Source organism: Rhopalosiphum maidis, chromosome 4 (genome assembly GCF_003676215.2).
Source record: "Rhopalosiphum maidis isolate BTI-1 chromosome 4, ASM367621v3, whole genome shotgun sequence".
Taxonomy (NCBI): domain Eukaryota; kingdom Metazoa; phylum Arthropoda; class Insecta; order Hemiptera; family Aphididae; genus Rhopalosiphum; species Rhopalosiphum maidis.
In genome coordinates this window covers 30,779,887-30,800,594 of record NC_040880.1, presented here as the reverse complement: position 1 = coordinate 30,800,594, position 20,708 = coordinate 30,779,887, and the positions used below count along the sequence as shown (strand labels likewise).

At 27.3% G+C, this 20,708-nt stretch overlaps 1 protein-coding gene across 1 annotated transcript; it reads left to right on the top strand.

Moving 5' to 3' along the window:
- Positions 1–5,419: 5,419 nt before the first annotated feature.
- Positions 5,420–8,847, top strand: LOC113549754. The gene is made up of 5 exons (XM_026951213.1): positions 5,420–5,983; positions 6,073–6,179; positions 8,194–8,322; positions 8,495–8,558; positions 8,642–8,847. Exons 1-4 carry the CDS (start codon positions 5,540–5,542, stop codon positions 8,553–8,555), a joined length of 741 nt encoding a protein of 246 aa, XP_026807014.1. The 5' UTR covers positions 5,420–5,539; the 3' UTR covers positions 8,556–8,558; positions 8,642–8,847.
- Positions 8,848–20,708: the final 11,861 nt, after the last annotated feature.

Below are 20,708 nucleotides of genomic sequence, written 5' to 3'. Positions count from 1 at the left end.
ATTAAAACAATCACACATTTTTTAAAGTTATGTTAAACTTTACGAATCTTTAATTCACTAAGCAAAACTCTTAAGGGTTATAATAAGCCCCTAAGGATTTTTTTTTATCATATTTCTATTTCTATTTCAATATTTCACTGAATAAACAATAAGTAACCCATAACAACTATTATTATAGATAATAATATTCCTTTCAACTTTCTCCCATTAATAAAGATACAGTAAATTTACAGTACATACCTAGGTACCTTATATTGAGCTAAAAAAAGTATAAAATTTAAAAGACAGAAGGAGCCTTTTAGGACTTTGGGCTCATGTGCAGTTCACACCTTGCATACTCGGCAGTTACGGCATTGCATGTACACCATGATATTCATCATGTGTTTTACATATGTCCTAGATGAGTGAAATTACACACAATTTTCCTCCAGTTCTGAAAAAAATTGGGTTATCCAAATATTTTACGTCATGATGGACCGTATAGTGGGGCTGGAGACATGTGTGAATTAGGAAAACAGTTTTGGCAGAACGGGGACGGATGTGTTGGGTAGGTAGTATAAATACATATTAATCACTACAAGTAATTAATGGCGCAGGTGCCAGGTAGTGTCGTATTTAAAAAGTCGGTCCCCTGACAGAAATACGATTGAAAACGGTCATTATCGTCGATGCTTTTTTTAGACCCTTTTTATACTATTAGGATTGCGAACGCTCAGTTTTTATAATTCCACAGTACGTTGCTAAATAGGTATGAAGTTATCTACAAATCCAACCATATACATCATATCTTTTTAGATTAATGAAGAACATTTTTTTAAAAATGCTTACAAAAACGAGATTAGTGAATTTGATAATTGGTCCAAAATATTTTTTTGACTTCCATTTCAGCATCACTCAGAAGTAGAAGATAGTTGTATACAGCTAATAGAGTTATGTCCAAATTAAATACATGGTCTTAGATTTGCAGATTATATTTTAAAAACATATATGTTGAACCAGATTATTGATTTCCTCCAGTTGTATAGGCAAACAAGCCATTTCAAAATCTTGGATAAATTTTTACAATATTAAACGTTTCTGAAAATATATTATTCTTAATTTTCATTTTTAGGACTCTTTATGCCGCAGAAAGTTTCTATCAAATTTTAACAGACAGTTTTATTGCATGCGTCCACCAATATACGTGGTGATACATAAATTACTGGAAACTCAGGCAGAAATATCTTTAAAACACAATACAATTCAACTGGGTATTGTTCAAAAGTAATTCCTTATTTCTTTTACTATGTCAAGGCATAATATAAAATCACCAAAGATTGGTACTAATGTTTTTAAATATATGTTTGATAGTGTAGTGACTACGTTGTAGTCGTCTAATATCAAAATTATTCTAATAGTAAGTATAGTTTGCTCGTTGAGAACATGTTGTGAAGTATATAATATATCCTTTACTGTTCTATTTATTACCTACCTAATAGTTATTTTAATATTACTAAAAACCAACGACTGTCATTTAAATAATAAAATGTTTAAAAAAAATAATAAATCGAAATAAAATAATTGATAATTAGTGTGTTTTATGAGGTGCATGTTAATTCCAACGGTAATTTTTTACTATCTGAACAATTTTAATTACGTGGGCTTTTATATAAATTTAAAAATAAATTTATAATAATCAATAATGATCTTTAGGTAGTTATTAGTTAATTAAAAAATAAAAAAATACAAATAAATCAAATATATAATATATATTTATTAATTATCAATAACAAACAGCTAGTTAATAGAAAAAAAAAATACTGTAATGAGTTAAAAATAAGGTATATTGTTTTAATTTAATATTAGTATATAAAAATTATTATATGGTATTTAGATTGATATTCTTAGCTCATTACTTTATATATATTTATTAACGTGTAAATTTAATTCGGGGGGGGGGGGGTGAATATGAGAGTTTTCCTTTCATATAAAAAATGTGTGTATTTGACTATGAGTAGAGGAATTTAGGACATTTCGACGAAAGTAATTTCGGCGAAAGTGTAAATTGGCAAATGGACATATCGGCAAATGGATAAATCGACGAACGGATATATCGGCGAAAATGCATTCAAGACAAATCTTTAAATAAACGTAACACAGAGTTTGTTAGTAATTGAATACGCTATCGATGGGGATCGTACGGTCACAGGTTTTATCTTTAATTGTATTTTCGAACATAACGTTGTTATTTGTCCGATAACGTCTGTAACGTCATAACGATAACTTTCAGTCAAACCGTAATAGCCGAATGTGTTTTTAAAGTTACAATGTATTGGTGATCAAGTCGAAATCAAACGGTTCCACGTTCCATGTTTGTTAAACACTGTGTCATTTTTTTATATTCCTTAATTCTTATGAACTATGAATACAATAACGATTAGACCGAAATCAAAATTGGTGGACGAAAGTAATTATTGCTACATTATAGACAAATCGCATAACGGGAAAGTTGGACTAGCTGAAGTTTAGTAACTAGCTTGAAAAAAAATATACTATGACCCGGGACTCGTACAACTTGTCCATATCTTTTAACAACCCGGGTATCATCTCAACGGAATCGGTGTATAGGTGAACAGGTACCCGGGAATCAACTCAACGGAATCGGTGTATAGGTGAACAGGTACCCGGGAATCAACTCGTACGTAGCCGAATTTAGAATCGTCCGTTTTATGATAACATTTTTCCTTTTAATTCTGACATGATATTATATTATAGCATTGAAAATCTATGTAATCGCTGATTATGCGTTTACAATTGTTAATATTTGTACCTTACCTTATATTTTTGATATTTGAAATTTATTTTCATTAAGTTATGTTCATAAAATAAAATAAATAGATTTTTTATTTTTAAATTAAATTCTACATAAAAAAATAAAATTTTTGGTTTAGTATTTAAAAAATATGTTCTATCATTAATTTTACATAAAATTGTTTCGTCTTGCATAATACTTTATGCGATGCTTCCTCAATATTTACAAAAGTCAATAATTATTTTTAAATTTTTATTAAGTATTATAAATTGTATGTTTGTTACAGTTAACTATTTTATTGTAACCTTATTATTATTGAATACCCAAGTTATTATTGTAATGTGTGTATTTTTGATAATTATTTTTTGAAATTAATTGATATTTGAAGAATTTGATAGGATGTCAGATACAAAATTATTAAATGAATTAGTAACGATATATACTCTGTATTTCGTCGTAATACATGCAAATCATCTATGGATTATGATTCCATTATCCAAACTTTATTTGCAACTATCGATTCAAATACTTTGGGTTTAAGTGAAAAAGAAAGGTAGTAGTTGGTAATTAGAAATATTAAATAGAAGATAGAAATAAAACAGAGGAAAAATTAGTTTAAGCCCTCAAACTTCACAGGTTTCACAACAGGGGTAGCTACAAGAGGGTCCTAGGGGCCGCAGCCCCTCAAGTTGGTATTTCTAAAAATTAGCCTATTGTTCAAAAAAAAAAAAATAAATTACAAAATAAAACTTATTATACTATCGATTATTATAAATACTTTCAAGTATGTAGATATAGGTATAACGGAATGTACTTGCTATTTATACTACGAAGAGCCTATAAATAAACTATAAAAATATAAACAATATAATTAAATATAATATACTATGATTTAAAATTATTTTATTAGGTATGTTTAAAAATTCTAAATATAGAAGACTTGAGTTTTTGTTGTAAAAAATGTTGTTTTTTTTTTTGTTATAAATTATAACTTAGCCGCCCTACAACAATACTATATTTCTACTGCATAATTAAACACTTACCTGATTTTATCTAATATAGTTAAAATATTTAATTAAAATTCAAGAGCAACGATTTGTGTGATAAACAAAACTGACAAATAATAAAAAATATAAGGATAACATAAATAATATAAATACGATAGAATAGTTATTGCATAAAACGAGTGGAACAGTGGAGGGCGGACCATCGCAAACAGTGGGCTTAAAGCACTAAAAGAACGGTTTAAGTCATACAAATATGCTATCAAATAAACAAATAAATCAAAAATATTAAAAACTGTAAAATTAATATTTTTGATCTAATTTAATAGAAGTAGATATGCACTAATCATTGACGAAAATGAAAATCCACATTTATTTTGAGGATAAATTAATCTAGTCATTAGCTTTTATCATCCTTTTACCGCTATTCTAGTGAAAAACAAAAACAGTTTATGTATAAAAAAAAAAAAAATTAAACGAGCTCCGTTGTCACGTGTAACCCCTAAATCTGAGCACTGTTTCCTTTAAATTATTATGATGGTGTATTAATTATTTATTTATTATTAATTTAAACGGGACGAAGCTATGTTTAATATGTGTGTATAACTCGTAGATAATATAATTAAAAAAAAACAAGAGTAAGAGAATTAAATAAATCAACTTGAACGTCATTAGATAATTTCATTAATCTATTTATAGGCGAGCCAATTGCATAATTAGTTCTTTGAAAAGGAATACAAAACATTTTTTCATAACTAGTATGACAATAAGGGACATTGAATTTTAAAGAACTGTACTAGTATATTTTATAAAGGAATTTCAAATCAATCACTTTTCTCCTTTCAGCTGAATTGGCCATATATTTAATTGAATTAATAACGGTGTACCGATATTGTGAGTGAGGCTGACGAAGTATATTGAATATTATATTTGTGTCATATATTATTTTTATTAACTTTCGAGTTATATAGAATCTACTTGCCGTAGAATGGCGTGGTCAAGGCCATGATATAAACAGGTAATAGTTTAAAGTTAATTGATATATTTTGATAAAAAATTGCATTTAAAACTTGATTTAATATAAGTTCAGGTAGCAATAAAATAACTGCGTTTTGTTTTCTGTTATGACATTGCATTTGTTATAACAAATGATTTGTAATACAACTCGAAATTTTCGAGAATACGGAGTTTAAATTTATTTTTGCTTCATCTATCTGTCTAAATGTCTAAATATCTAAGTAATAATATTGTAATATAATATTAGGCAGGGATATTAAATAAGGAATCAGTTTTTACAAATTGTATGCATCAGTGGGGCCGTTGTCTATTTGAACCGGTGTGGTTTTCGCGCTTCAATTCGTAACAACCGGTTTGTGGGGTTGCTATGAGTTTTCAGAATGGCCGGACCAACGGGACAAAAAAACGCGTTGAAATCACGTATCTACCCCTACGATTACCAACACTGGCACAGGTGCACGTCCATAGCCGCCATCGGTGGGGGTGGCGACGGAGTGCGATCATTTCTGATATTGCCATTAAGGTGATCGGGCAAACGTTCGTGGACATTTGGAATGCGGCCTACTGGTTACTGCCCTTCTGAATATTTGTAAACTGAACACGTCACCACAAATAACTAAACCACGTTTTACAAACGCTGTCAATTTCGATTTAGTTTTTCTGTTATCGCGTCAACTAAATTTCATGTCTAAAGGAGGAAACAATAAAAAGGCGATGTGTCCTCGTAATGTTCCTTCTGATAGCGTTAGTCGTCTTTCGCAGTTGTTTAATGGCTCTTCTTCAATTTCCGTGGTTGTTGTGCGTTGCGCGAGGTGCCGCGAACGTTTTCCGGTTGTTAATCTCTACGGCTTGTATGGTCTTATTGTCCGCAGTGTTCAGTTACCGCCGCGTGTGTGTCGCCGTTGCCGCCGTTCTTAAGTTCTGTTCACGCTCGTGTTGCTGCCATCGGTTTCGGTACCTGTGTCGGCCATTTTTGTGGACGATTCGACTGGTTTCGGAATTGACGACCGTCTACCACCGTCGTCAAGCATTCATATTATCTATTTGGTTTAACTTGTTGTTCAGTGATTTCCGTGGATTGTTGAGTATTAGAGTTAATGTAGAAGATACTCAAAACCAAAATTATAACACTTTGTGCATCAACTATTTACGGAGTTCTATTTTTTCGTTTGTAAGTGTCTATAGTATAAACATTTATTATATTCGATAATTTTACAATATTTTTATGTTCTAATAATAAATGTCTGGTTTTGAATACAGAAGAACGCAATGACCATGTATACAAAATGTATTATACTGGAATCTCCTATATGCTGCAATACTTTAACCGCGGAGTCAGTGGTGACAGAATGTAGAAGTTTATCCAGGTAAGTACAATTATTAAATAAAAAATATAATAAGGAAATCTATAAGGTTACGTGTATTTGTAGGTTACCTATATGGCTATATATGTATACGTAAACATTTAATTTTTACTATTAATATTGTCACTAAAATAATATAATTTCCTTTATGAAAAAAATTATTCAATTTTACTTTTTGCTCTTAAATTTATGGGGTACACCAATCTTGTCCTATACTTATATGTTCCACACTTCTCTTTCACTTACATTAGCTATTATCGTGTCATTTTTTATTTTATCTATTCATTTTTATTATAAAAATAATTAATTTTATTCATGACATATAAATTGAAAGTTTGATAAAAATGTTTGAAGTGTTTTACCTTATAATAATAATAATAATAATAATACAAATATTAATGTATATATTTAATTATAATCGGGCCGGCGAAGCTAGATGTGTGAGTGTGTGACTACTGACCAGTGGCCTTTTTTTAATCATCATAAAGTTTTCAATTAAGAAGTATATTTGTACTATAATTGATAAAATGATAAATCTTTATTACTACTTTCACATATTTGTCATTATTTATGCGGAAAAGTAAATCTTGACAAAAAACGGTCACTAAACACGTATTAGTTACACTACTTATAGTTTTGAGTGCTCGTTTATAGGTATGTTAGTATTTAAAAATTATAATTTAAATTATTATTTCATACTTCAAATTTAAAATACTTTAATATTTATAAGTCAGTTATATTTTAAATTTATTAAATAAAAGTTAATCTACCTTTTCACATTATGCTAATTTTCAAGTAAAAATTCATATAAAAATCAAATTAATTCAGCAATTATATTATATAGATTAATTATTAATTAATATAACCTTGAATATTTGCGTAGCCAGGAATCTCGTATGGGTGGGCAAGGGGGTGTTTCCTGTGCAGATAAAAATTTACTGAAAGTGTCAAAAATCAAAATAGATATAGTAAATAAATGAATAAATAAATGTATAAATTGAGTGATTCTTTTATCATTAAACACTCATTATTTCAAAAAATGTTGACTTTTTAATTTTTTATTCTTCAAAATTGTTAGTTTTATGTTTATCTTAAACTATATAACATTTTATTTTTTTCCACCTTTATATTGTATTATATATAGTGAAATCACTATCAATTTTTGATTTTAAAATGGCAGCCTATTTTTGAAATGTCATAAAATAGTAAGACAATTTTTTTTATGAATTTTTATTTTAAGATTATTATTTTTAATTTAACCGTTAGTGAGTTATAGCTGCTCAAAATTTGGTAGTTTGAGGTATTAAGGGTTATTCTACAGGTTATTACGGCTGTAAGACGTTGATATAACTACAGGTACAAAGTTCTTCACCGAGTTAAAAGTCGATAAAGAATTTATTGCATATGAAAATAATATGTACCTCTTATTATCTATTACCCATATGATTACTGGTTTTCAGAAACAAAAAGTGTTATAAAAGCTGAAAACCGCCCAACTTTGAAAAATTAACAATAATAATTTGAATGTTAAAATTCATAAAAAAAATAGCTCTATTAATTTAGTACATTTTAAATAGGTTGCCATTTGAAAATCAAAGATTTATAGTGATTTCATTATTAAATACAAATTTAATACAGTTTGAGAAAAGCACGAAACAAAATATTTAAAAAAAACAAATGAATAAAATTCAATATTTGACGAAATAATGAATGTTTAATAATAAAATAATCACCGTGTATATATATTTTATAACAACTACATTTTAAATTTTCATAACAATTAAAACCAAAGTATATAACAAAACTACAAGAGTCACAAAATAAACTGAAATGATTAATGCTTAAATAATTTAAAAAAAAAAACAATCACGGATAATTTTAGGGGGGGCTATGTAGGACCATAAAGGTCTTTTATCAATATAATTAGTAATTACTATTAATTAAACCTGATATTTAATTATTATTATGTTTGTATTAATAATTAGTTAAAAGTTAAAACCATTTTTTTTTGTTATAGTTGTCCATGCATTCATGAAGGGATAGAACATCAACTTCAATATTTATTAAGCCCAGTATTTACAGTTTTAGTTAGTAGAAACCGATTGACACAACATTTAAAATCTAAAAATATCACATCTAATGATAGGTAAATAGAAATTCAATTTTTTTTTTAAATTAATAAATATTTATTATAATATTCACATTGATAATTTAGATAAATGTAAATTGTTATATAAGAATTAATATAATGAATAAATTGCTGTTTATAAATTAAATCAGTGCCGTTTACTATTTAATTTATTTTTTTTTTGCTTCAGAAATAATATGCTTAACCCAGGCCTGGCGGTTGAAAAACTGAATCAGGTGTTGATACTATAACTTGTAAGTTATATTTTATTATATTAATATTATTTTATTTGTATACTCGTATGAAACTGATTTTAGTTTTCCTCAATATTTTTCAGGGCTACATATTTAATTTAGCTGTTCCTTGGATTTAAGTTTATACATTTAGTATTTCTTTAGAAATATGACGCACGTGGCACATAAACCTCGTAATTTGATGGCTACAAAAATAAAATAATGATGACAAATGTGGTGGTTCTTAGGTTCGGACCTTCCCATGGGCTTATAAAAACTTTTTTTTAGATTTTTCACAGCGATAATATAAATAAAGGCAAATAAAATATTTAATAAATATTAAGTAATTTCATTTAATCTTGAATTTGTATAACCTTTTTTTTTTAAAATAGTCAATATATTGTGTTATGTAACGATAGTTATAAAAAAAATATATATTATATTAAAGATTTAGTTTAAAGAAAATGTTACTGTAGTCTAAAGATATTTCTATGTAAAATTATGTAATGTTAATTCTGTATTACATTATTTATAATTATTAGCTGAAATATTATGATTTTGAATCTATATATGTATATTAGTAATTCAGGTAATTTATTATACACAATAGCTATTAGGCAAAAATATTGTCAGGATAAATCGCTTAATTATTATGTATAATTCTTTGACATTTTATAGAACAGCTAAATTAACTTAGAAAAAATTTTAAAATAGTATTAATATAAATAATAATAATATTTTTCATATTTTAAATGTGATGTTTAAAATTATTAAAATACAATTTATATCATACTATATTGTGATTATTTTTATAATTATATACAAATTAAATATTTTAATTTGTAATGTCTAATATTTTAGTATGTTACTACCAACTGTTGCTTACATATTAGTATATTACACGTTCATATTATAAGCCCATGGCCATTGTCTATTGGTAATTGATCAGCTGTAGATAAAAATACTAACATTTCAGCTACACTGCTAAAGGTACCCCATTTACAATAATTTTTTTTTGTCAAGTAGTGAACTGTGCTATTTACGTATCTTAAATTATTAAAGTTCTACTTATGGTTTATTAAAAAGAGCACAACTAAAAGTGTAAAAAAAACATTTTTGTAATTGGTTTTGATTTTTTAAATTGGTTTCTTTAAATCGATATTTGTGGCTGTGGTAGATATTTGCAGTTGTTTCACTTTTTGTGATTACTGTTAAATCTATTTAATATTCATAATATTTCATTTAAAATTTCATATAATTATATAAATTATTGAGGTAATTTTCATGATTTAAATTTTATAGCCAAATTATGCCGTTTTTAGAGTAGTTCTGATACCTGTATGATAAGGTTTATTTATATTAGCCGGATGAAACGTAGACCTTGACTTAATTATGAATTATTTTGCTTATGAATCCATAAATCCATTGTATCCACATGTTTTATAAGGCAAAAATGGCGCGTTCTTAACTACATTGCTTTTGACTATCACTGGGTTTGCTATATATTATTTTAAATTAAGGTCAACGATCTTTTAGGCCTGAAACAATTTGATTAGAAAATTATTTTTCATTATTAGATTGTAAGAAAGGAGGGATTGACTCGATTTTTATAATTTAAGCCATAGATGTTGGAATTTTTAAGTTTAAGTAAAGGGTTATTAAATTAGTTGACACACAATGAAAATAAAATTTTCAATCTATTTTTATTTGACACGCGGGCACAGAAATGTTCGCCATCCCTGGTATAAAACTTGTAAAAGGAATACCTAGTATTTTCATCAGGAATTGGAACAGATAACGATTTATTCCAATCTTTTCTTTATCATTGACTCTTGTTGATAGGTATTTCAGGGATCAAGGTGGTTTCGTTTAAAATATTCTTTGATTTATTTTAAAAACAATTACTGATCATTGTTACAGTTACATCACACCATGATACAGCTATTGCCCTCATTGCTTGTTAAATATTCTATTTTATGCATGATTGATCGGAATCAAGGCTTCAAAATGTATGGCAAACATGTCTAGTGTTGAATATAGTATAAAAGCAGCAACTAACCCTTGATATAGTGGATATTGTAGTCTGAGTGTACAGTATGAACAAAAATAAATTATTTTTACGTTTGGTAGTTACAATTAAAAATTATGAGCAATAATTGCAATAATTGTTCATAGTCAAAAATACATTTTTGTTCTAATGTACCATTTTTCGTTGTAATTTAATAACTATAGGCAAAAATATATTAAATCGACATACATGGTTTTTCGATGAGTGTATTCAAATAGAAGACTACGTCTATTTATGTTTTTAAAGCACCTGGGGTTTTGATATTTGTCTATTACCCAAATTTCGAGTTTTTACGAATCAGTAGTATTGCAGTATAATACAGTCAAATAAACAGTCAATATCAGTTTACTCTTTACATCTCCACGAAACTTCGTTCCATCAAAATCTAACGAATAGCCAGGAAACAAATTATAAATAAAAAGACGATCTTATCGACATTTAAGATATAATTTTCGTTGTATGACTTAATCTCTTGAACGAAATATTTACGTCTCTACCTGAAACGTTGTTTGCATTGACGCTTAGAACATGACAAGGAATATTGTATCATTTTTTAACCAGCCATCAGAACAAGCCATTAGCCGCTCTACGCCATTGGACATGCAAATCTCTATTGCTTTATCACATACAAGTGCACCTGATAGTGGAATGTTGGAATCGCAGGCTTTTAAGTACATACAATATACATAGAGAATAAGAGGAATGATAAAAGGTATCGATAGAACTACTTAGCTGTTATAAAGATTTAAATGATATACGTGTAAGTAATAAAACAAAAATAGAAAATTATATTTTTCTGTTCTAATTAATAAAAAAACTATATGGCCTCTGAAATTTGTTCGAGTTTCATATTAACTGAAAAATTTGTGTAAATTGAGAAATAAAAAAAATATATCTTAAAGGTTAGTCCTTTCTCGGGATCGAAAAACCATCTCTTATATTTTATAATAATTGGTGTTAATCGATTTCGTGTTAACACTGTTAACGCAGGAGTGCTGTAACTATAAAATAAAAAATAAATAATAACATAGAATCTATACTTAAGAGAGTAGTGGATAAACGTTAAGAAAATATATACGCTCAGTTTGATTTTTCTCCTTCTAAATTTTGTTATATGTAATTTGAAAACAGAAATTAGTATATTATAGTTATTGGGTATGCATTAATTGAATTTATATATGCATATTATAGTAGATCAAGACACCATTTATTAGAATATTATTAACTATTGAGATGAAACTGGGGGCCTGTAAAGATTTTAACAAGTTTATAGGTATATAGAATGGGAGATTAAAGGGAGGAAGAAACATTTGTAAAATAATTTAATTTCTTCGTGAAAGGTTTTTAATTTGAGATTGGAATGAATTCTGTAATTATTGGCTATAATTTATATATGATGTTATTATTTTGGTAGAAAATAGTCAATAAGCATTAATTAATTTTCAAAACACAGTATTTTGGAAATTTATTTTATAATTATAAATTAAATTTACGAGTATGACTAGTCGACTATTATTAAAAAGATACTTGTGAAGAAAACCCGCTACCACTCATTTTATATATTCAACTTTAAAAGACTGATAATATACAAAGGCACTGAAGCAATTACTCTACCATAAACATAGATTTTGACGTCACTGGGTAAAAGTCTAATAAATATAAAATAAATTGTATTCACGTTAAAAGATGAGAGAATCTGAAAACAACAGGTAATAATAAAGAAAATGTTTTTCAAAGTGTTGTTCAAATTCAACTTTTCAATTGAGTGGGTACGAGGTAGGTACCTGTTCCACACATTATTTATGCTGTAGGTAAAAAACACCAAACTGAATAATTGAATAAACAAGAAAAAAATAATGCCATTATATTCATCAAGAAACGTTGTACACCTTTTTTTGTATGTCTAAGTGGCCCAACCTAATACCCGCCTATATTAATGTCATGGAATATTATTGTTTATTTTCTTGTACGTAGGTAATTTACTCAGTGGATTCAAGTGGATGAAGTAAAATCGTTATTGAGCTCATATTTTACAACTGTTTGAATACAAAAAGAACTTAATTACATAAAATGTTGTATAAATTATAAAAGCAGTGTTTTGAAAAAAAAATATTAGTGAATCTCTTATTATTGTTTATTTAATCAAAATTGTGAAACAAGTGTTCCATTAAATCTGAAAACTCGGTAATGTCAGATAGTATTTGCCATTTCGATGTTATTATTATTATTTTTTTAATATTTATTAAATATATTTAATTAGCGTATACGCAGTTCCTATAATAAATAATAATGTATAATTATTTAACTTAAGAAAACATTTTTTTTAGCATTTATAGTTATTTTTCCTGAAATATTTTTAACAAAATAGTTTATTACATCGTACTATATTAATAATTTTACTTGGCGGAAATATACGTTATCTAGGTTTACCTGATATTTATACATTTTTTGTTCTTAAGATTTCCATGTTTTAAAGAATTTCTGAATATGTACAAATATAAATGTATTTATTGAAAACTAATTTAACAGTGATTTCTATGTTCATATCAGATATACCTCTTACTTGATGCACTTAATATCTAGTCACAGACATAGGTATTATTATTTTAAATTTGAAAACTACTGCAATTATCATTAACATTAATTAACTGTGTATTGAAAAGCATACTAAATTTTTGTGGTAATGGTTACTTATATCTCTGTTTTTATTTAAAACTAACGGATATCAGAAAAATAGTTTGTTTAAAACAAAAATGCATGACATTTACCAGATAGATTTTTTACTAGGTAACATTTACCAGAAGAAAATATTAATTAAATTATATTTTGAGTAAATATCAGGTAAATAGTGTGATAATTATAACTTTAATAAGCTCTTTAATTTGCATTTGAACTTAAGAAAAATTATGTTTGAAATAGGTATTTGGATAATGTTGATAAAACTATTTATTTAGTATGATAATAAATCAATTCGTAGTTAATATTTTATTGTATATTTTATTATGCTGATAACATTTTTTAAATTTCATTTTTATTTTTTTAACCACTGAGAGCAATGAATTTCATTATATAATTTGTACTCTTTTCTTATATATCTACATTTAATATTTATACATATGCTCGTTTGTTATTTTTGTAACCATGTTGATATTTTTTATTATTATCCATTCTTCTTTATACTTTATGTTTGCCTGAAATATCGCATCAAAGAAAAAATATTCATATTAATATAAAAAAGTATATGTTAGTTGAAAAGTAAAAGAATGAATATTTTCATAAGAAATAAATTCCAGAAAAATTCCTACTTAATGTCTAATGTTATTGATTCATAAGGTTATTAAACTGTATAAGTGTTTTTTTTATATATTTTAGATTTAATTTAAGGAATATTATATATATGTTTTTTAATAGTTTTTATAATTTTATTATTATTTAAATTTAACTTGGTTATATTTTTAATTATTTTCAATCATTCATAGTGAGATAAATTAGGTAATATGTATAATTAATTTGATTATCTCATAGAAGTACAATAGCCTATATTTTATTTTAAAGTTAATTATAACTTGAATCGTCAACTAACACTATACGTAATAATTTAAATTTAAATGCTCAGTCCCTTAAAAATTTTTAATTTAATTTTAGTACAAACAATTATAGTACAACTTTATTTAAGGTTCATCAAAATCTAAAAATTTAAAAAACTATTCATAACACGATATTATATAATGTAAATTTAAAAACTGGGTATAAGTCGATTAATGTTTTAGTTGTCCTTTTATGAATGTAAGTATGTGACAGGGATGGCGAAAAAGATCTATGGCAATGGCACTAAGATTTCTATGAAAATTCCAACATTCTGTATTAGCCATTTTACACACATGCTAACTGTCAGAGCTCAGATTGTTTTATAATTTATAAGATCGCCAAAATCACAGTATTATACCATATATTATAATATATATTTTAAAGACGAAAATATAATATGGTAATACAAAAATTGTGTCACACGTTAACACCGAAACCGCGCACTCAAAATCGTATACTACGAAAATAATATTGTGAAACAGCCGATAATATTGATACAAATACCACAAACAATTCGGAATGGTCATGTACTACACGAAGGATTGCCGTTGGTAACAACCATTATGGACCTGACAAAATCTATATTAATTTATTATAATAATATTACACTTTAATTTAACGATTAACGTCAATATCATGTAGACAAGGCAAATATCAAGATCATTTTTAAAGCAATATCTTTTAATTTAAGGTATAGCTCAGTTAATTGAAATTAAAGAACAAGTCATCATAATTAAATGCAGATGACTTATACTTATCGTATAATTTCTATTGCTATTCAATTCAAATAAAATTAATTCCATTTAACGAAATCACTAACCGTCGGAATCATAAAAAGTCCGTCTTTATTTTAACTAATCAATTTTTAGGTTCGAAACATTTTTTTTTTTTTTTTGTGCGACAAAACCCTACATGTCTATATGCCACGTATACAGGTATATGAGTGGTATGTGACCGCGGACACGCAGTATGATGCCAATTTATTATTGAATATTATTTGCCGCGCATTATATATTTCTATATTAATATACGTTTATTATTTATTTATATTATTATTATTATAGTCCCCGACGGTATCCGCCCCGCGCGGTCGGATTGAAAATAGCCGAACATCGCACCAGGACCGGCGCGCATAGCACACAACATACACATAGCGATCGCATTAATCATCATAACGTCTAATTAAGCCGGTTACGGGCGATTTGGCGCGTGCCAACCGAGCGTGGTGGCGGCGGATCATTTGTATATACGGTCGTCCGCGGTGGCGTGTAATAATAATAATAATAATTATGTAAATATACGCGGCAGCCGCGAGTACGCGGCCAAGCGTTTTTTTTAATGACGTAAGGGACGCGTTCTGTCAACGCGGGCGCGAGCGTTCGTCCTCCGCTACCATCACTATAATATGCGCCCGTCGCAGCCACTCGTGCTTATGTATTATAGTGGTTTGTGCCTATGTCATAAGTTAATATTAATATATTAATATTATATGGCCGGAGTATATTATTGACACTCGATCGGGTTATAAACATATTATTTAATTTCACCGGGTACAGACTAGAAGTCCAAAGCACGTTAGCAGGACGCTCGTCAATCAGATTTTCAAACTTGATGAGCGATCGAAAAGTCAGCCCAAAGTAAATTGGTAAAAATAAGGTCTAAGGTGAATTCCGCCTGGGAAAATATACAAGTAAAAGAGGTATAGTATGTAAACTCTGGTAGTTGTGCCCAAAAAAATGTACAGGTACAAAAAAACGGGTTTGTAAATTACGCCCGGAAGACATTTTTAAACCAATTTTTCCAATTTTTATTAATTATACGTATATGTGGTAATTATTGAATCAATATGTGAAATATTTATTTATTTAAATACTTATAATGATTATACTAAGTCATTATTCACAATATTATTATAAATAAATAATATGACACATTCACAAATTTGTATGTTAACAGTAAGTAATAAATGTATTCTATTAATACCTATTATATTTTATTTGTTACATTATGTTACATATGATGACTAAGGGCTCCTGCTAACAAGATTTATGCTTATGGGCACGCTTGTTTAAATATACTAATAAATAAATAATTATTAAAAATTACTTTGTAGAAAATAAATGGTTTTTTTTCCAAAATACAAAAACAAGTAACTTAAAACTTTTAAACTTCATTAATTAATAAGAACTTTTTACCTATTGGTAGGATGTACCTATATAATTATATATACCTCAAAATTATAAATTTCTTCAGGCGGAATTTACAGGTACCTTTTTTACCTGTATTTTTTTCGGGTGGAATTTATACATGTACCTTATTTTACCTGTAGTTCATTTTGTGCGGAATTTACATGCACCTAACTTGATGTTTTAGATCACATACGTAAACAATTTACCGTGAATATCTGTTACTATTTGTGTCCCAAATTAATAATAGCGGGTAGCTTGACTCCGAAGCGGTCAAATATTGTTAAATGTTAAAATAAGTTACATTTAATTAATTAATTAATAATTGTTATCGTTTTTAATTAAACTAATTAATAATAATTTTAATAATTTAATAATTGTATACATAAAATTAATGGTGATAAAAACAAAAAATAAATTGCTAATTGAATAATATTTATTACATCAGTAGTTTACTTAACAAAAAACAACTTTTGAGAGAATTTCTAGCCAACCTTTATGTGATGTTTTCTGGTTATGCTAATAGGCTGAATGCGACTTATGCACTTGATAAAATACCGTGGGACCCAATTTATGTATTTATTGTATTGGATAAAATACCTCGGGACTCAATTTGAGGTTATCCTATGAGACGGTACTTCATTGTCATATTTGTTGACGGGTCATTATTTATTTACATCCTAAACAATAATTTAATCATTAGGTGCGTGTCTAAATTATCGTAATACCGTATCAATATAATTTGACAGCTGGCACATAAGAAGATAATAAATCATAGATAGGTATATAATAGTCATATTTGATAATTTAAATAATTTAAAATAGTTATAAATAAAACATAATTTCAATTCAATATTGGGTAAAAAATAAAAATATATGATGAGAATTCACTTATTAATTATTAATAATAATATACTATTAGTTAATTTGTTAATAAAATTGCGAATTATCCAAGTTTCATATGTTCCAATTGCTATTCTGTAAAAAGGTATTTATAGTAATTTATTATACTTATCCTAGAGTCTTAGATATCAAATTACGAAATAATTGTCTTCTGAGACCCAAATGAATATGATAGGTTAGTTACATCTAAGCACGTGGAACCTACTGTAATATTAGACATTATTATCAACAATCTTGTGGATGTAAGTATATTTAGCCATCATTATTTTGATATCTGCTTATCTTAATAGAATGATACACATTCTAAATTATGTAAATTTCGTTCATAGAAACCTCCATATAATTTATCCTAGTGCCTATCCTTAGTATTTTAGTACCAGTCTTTTTGTCTTTTTTTTCAAATTACCTTAATAAATTATCATAATATTTAATTTAAAAAAACTGTTTACTGTTTTGGCGTTAGTTAACATGTGTAAATATTATAGTCTATTATGTAAGAAATAAAATAAATATAATTATAACTTAAACGTAAACACGTATGCAAAATGCAGGATTGTCATTTAAGTTTCTTATGTAAAAGGTGAAAACCTTTTATGGAGCCAATTTCAATATACTAGAATTGGATGTTGTGACTTTTGTGACAAATATTTCCCACAGCAGATTAATTATTGTAACCTATTTTTTTTATATATATATATTTATTGTATTTAAATTTTATCATATATAGACTCATTTTATTTTTAAAAAACGTTTACACTAATATTAAGTATAAGAGTTCAAGTTAAAAAATGCCTTATCATGTAAGTTATAATTTAAAAGTAAACTAGTTAAGTAAAACGGAAAATTAAAATTAATTATTCCAGCTTAGCTCCGAGTTTATGACTTAGGTATAAAATAAAACTTATAAGCATGACCTCCAAGGCCAAAGATCGATTAATAACTAGGTCAATAATTAACGTACGTTTGTTCCCCATGAAAATTCATAAAATAGCTATGCAGATCTTAGCACGCAATTCATACCGGTTCACAAATCTACTTTTTGCAGATATATAAACAACTATATTCTAAAATTTGCTTGGAATCCATTTGTTTATAAATCATTATATTTTTCTAAAAATTTATGTTTCCTGATTAGGGTTATAAAAAAATATCATTATATAAATTCATCGAAGTTCATAAAAAAATGTATAACCGTCTGAAGTTTAAATTTTTACAAATTTGGAAATTCACGCGTACAACAACGATTTCTCCTAAAATGATTTTTAGTTTTTATACTATCTATATAATACCGGATTTTGATTTAACATAATATTATCATCATCAAAAAAAAAAAATTGAAATATTTTAATTTTTACTGTGAGTTTTAAATTTTATTGTTTTTAAATTTCAAAACTAGGCTTACGAATTCGTATGAATTGCGTGCTAAAATCTACATAACATGTTTATGGGTTATAAATTCGGGGAGGGAGTTGGCTAAACGTACGTCAATAATTATGGATAACAATTGCAAGGTGGGGTGGAAGTATACTAGTGTACACCCGGCTCCCCACCCGTGATGATCTTGACAGAGACATTCGCTTTTAAAAACAGCCACCTCGTATAGGCAAACGTGGTATAGTAAGTGGGGGATGTTATTGCTTATAACTGCACCTTTGGGTTAATGCAAATAAACACTTTCTGCAATAGTTTACCCTGCAAGTAATTACAAACACATACGTGATTTTAATTATTGCGGTTTAGATTTTGAATTTTAAAAATTGTAAAAGCATTTTTAATTAAAAATCTACAAGTAATATTTTAATATTTTTTTCTGTTGATATAAGGTCTTTGATATTTAAAATGTATTAACTACTTAAGATATTAAAGATAATTGGTATGTAATGAAGTCTCTTATTTTTGTTTATCAAAGTGATCAATTAAGTTTGTATTGACTTTTCGTATTTTCCGGAGCCCCCAAAATGTTTTGTTTTTATTACTGATGATATAAATAAGATTATGGTTATTATTATAATTATTAATATATATTAATATATTAAAATTCTGTGTTACTAACGCAATCATTATTGTTTATTTTGGCGAGTGATGCAAAACCGTGGGTATGTCTATATTATATCTTAACTTTACACTGTACGCCTGTGGCCGTAATCCGTTTTATCCATGATAATATTATTAATATTATTATGCACTTATATTAATTTAATTCTAAATTATATGTTGATCAAGTTTAATACATACTCATATAAAGTATAGTGCTTATAGGTTTATTATTATATTAGGTAAATAAAGGGTTATAAGGCCAAAAGTTTATAACAGAAATATTGTGATGTGTTTAAAATTTCTTTAAATGGTATTTGAACTAGATACATTTTCTGTATCCATTCAATAGGCAATACGTGTAGTCATTTTTTTCTAAGAGAACTTAACTATGAAATTAGTTAACTTTTTTTGTCAAACGCCCTGGACACTCATATCGGGTGGAATTTTCTTGATATCTTTAAGTATTATGGTTTTATTAAGTAGATTAAGTTGAAACATGGCAATTTAAAAAAATCAGAATTTTAACGAACGCCTGCAAGGATTATTTTGATTGTAAGAGGGGGCGGGGAGATAATGAATTCAGTTTATTTTCCCGTAATATATATACGTGTCAAACATATATTGTACATACCACACGAGTAAAGTATAATATTATATACCACGTCACACACACACACAGATCTGCAGCCATTTGGTTTTGTTGGCACAGACTGCGCCGACGACTTGGCCATCAACGAGAGCTCTTTGTATTCGCGCTTAACCCTATTTAACCTCTTATTAGCGCCTTTACATTATTATTATCGTCGTCGTCGTTGCACTGCACCGAAATACCATGCTAACACGATTACTTTAAATAGGTACGGGTTGTCAACGCATAACGCTCGATGCTGCAAACGCGCGTTATTATTGTTATTTGTTATTGTTAATAATTTTTTATCAAAATTTAACATTAACTATTAAACCTCAAGTTCTTAACTAACACGTACTTTAAAAAGCACACCAATGGCGGGGGGATTTGGAAACGGTCCGCCTTTGAAATGTCAACGTTGAGAAATATTTTCAAATCATTAAAATTTAGTCTAATAAAAATATATAATTCGTTTTATTAGAAAAACGAAAAAACAGCTACGGGGCCTTAGACAATACTCTCATATTTTAAATTGTATGTATATAATAGGTTAGTTGTATCTTTCTTCAAAAATATTTGAGTAAAATATATTATTCTAAAATAAATTACAATTTGCTATACGAGTATTATGTGTTAATAAGATAGATACAACGCGTCATGTATTGCGGCATATAAGTGGTACCTTGTTTTACAATTAGTAACACAGCAGGTTGAATTGATTTTTGCTGAATATATTGCATCTATTGGATTATTAATATTTA

What these genes read in the sequence shown, in the direction of transcription:
- LOC113549754 (XM_026951213.1), top strand. Translation starts at nt 5,540, where the DNA reads ATGTTCCTTCTGATAGCGTTAGTCGTCTTTCGCAGTTGTTTAATGGCT. An exon ending in GGAGTTCTATTTTTTCGTTT is followed by an intron (nt 5,984 to 6,072) that starts GTAAGTGTCTAT and finishes TTTTGAATACAG; the next exon opens with AAGAACGCAATGACCATGTA. An exon ending in GAATGTAGAAGTTTATCCAG is followed by an intron (nt 6,180 to 8,193) that starts GTAAGTACAATT and finishes TTTTTGTTATAG; the next exon opens with TTGTCCATGCATTCATGAAG.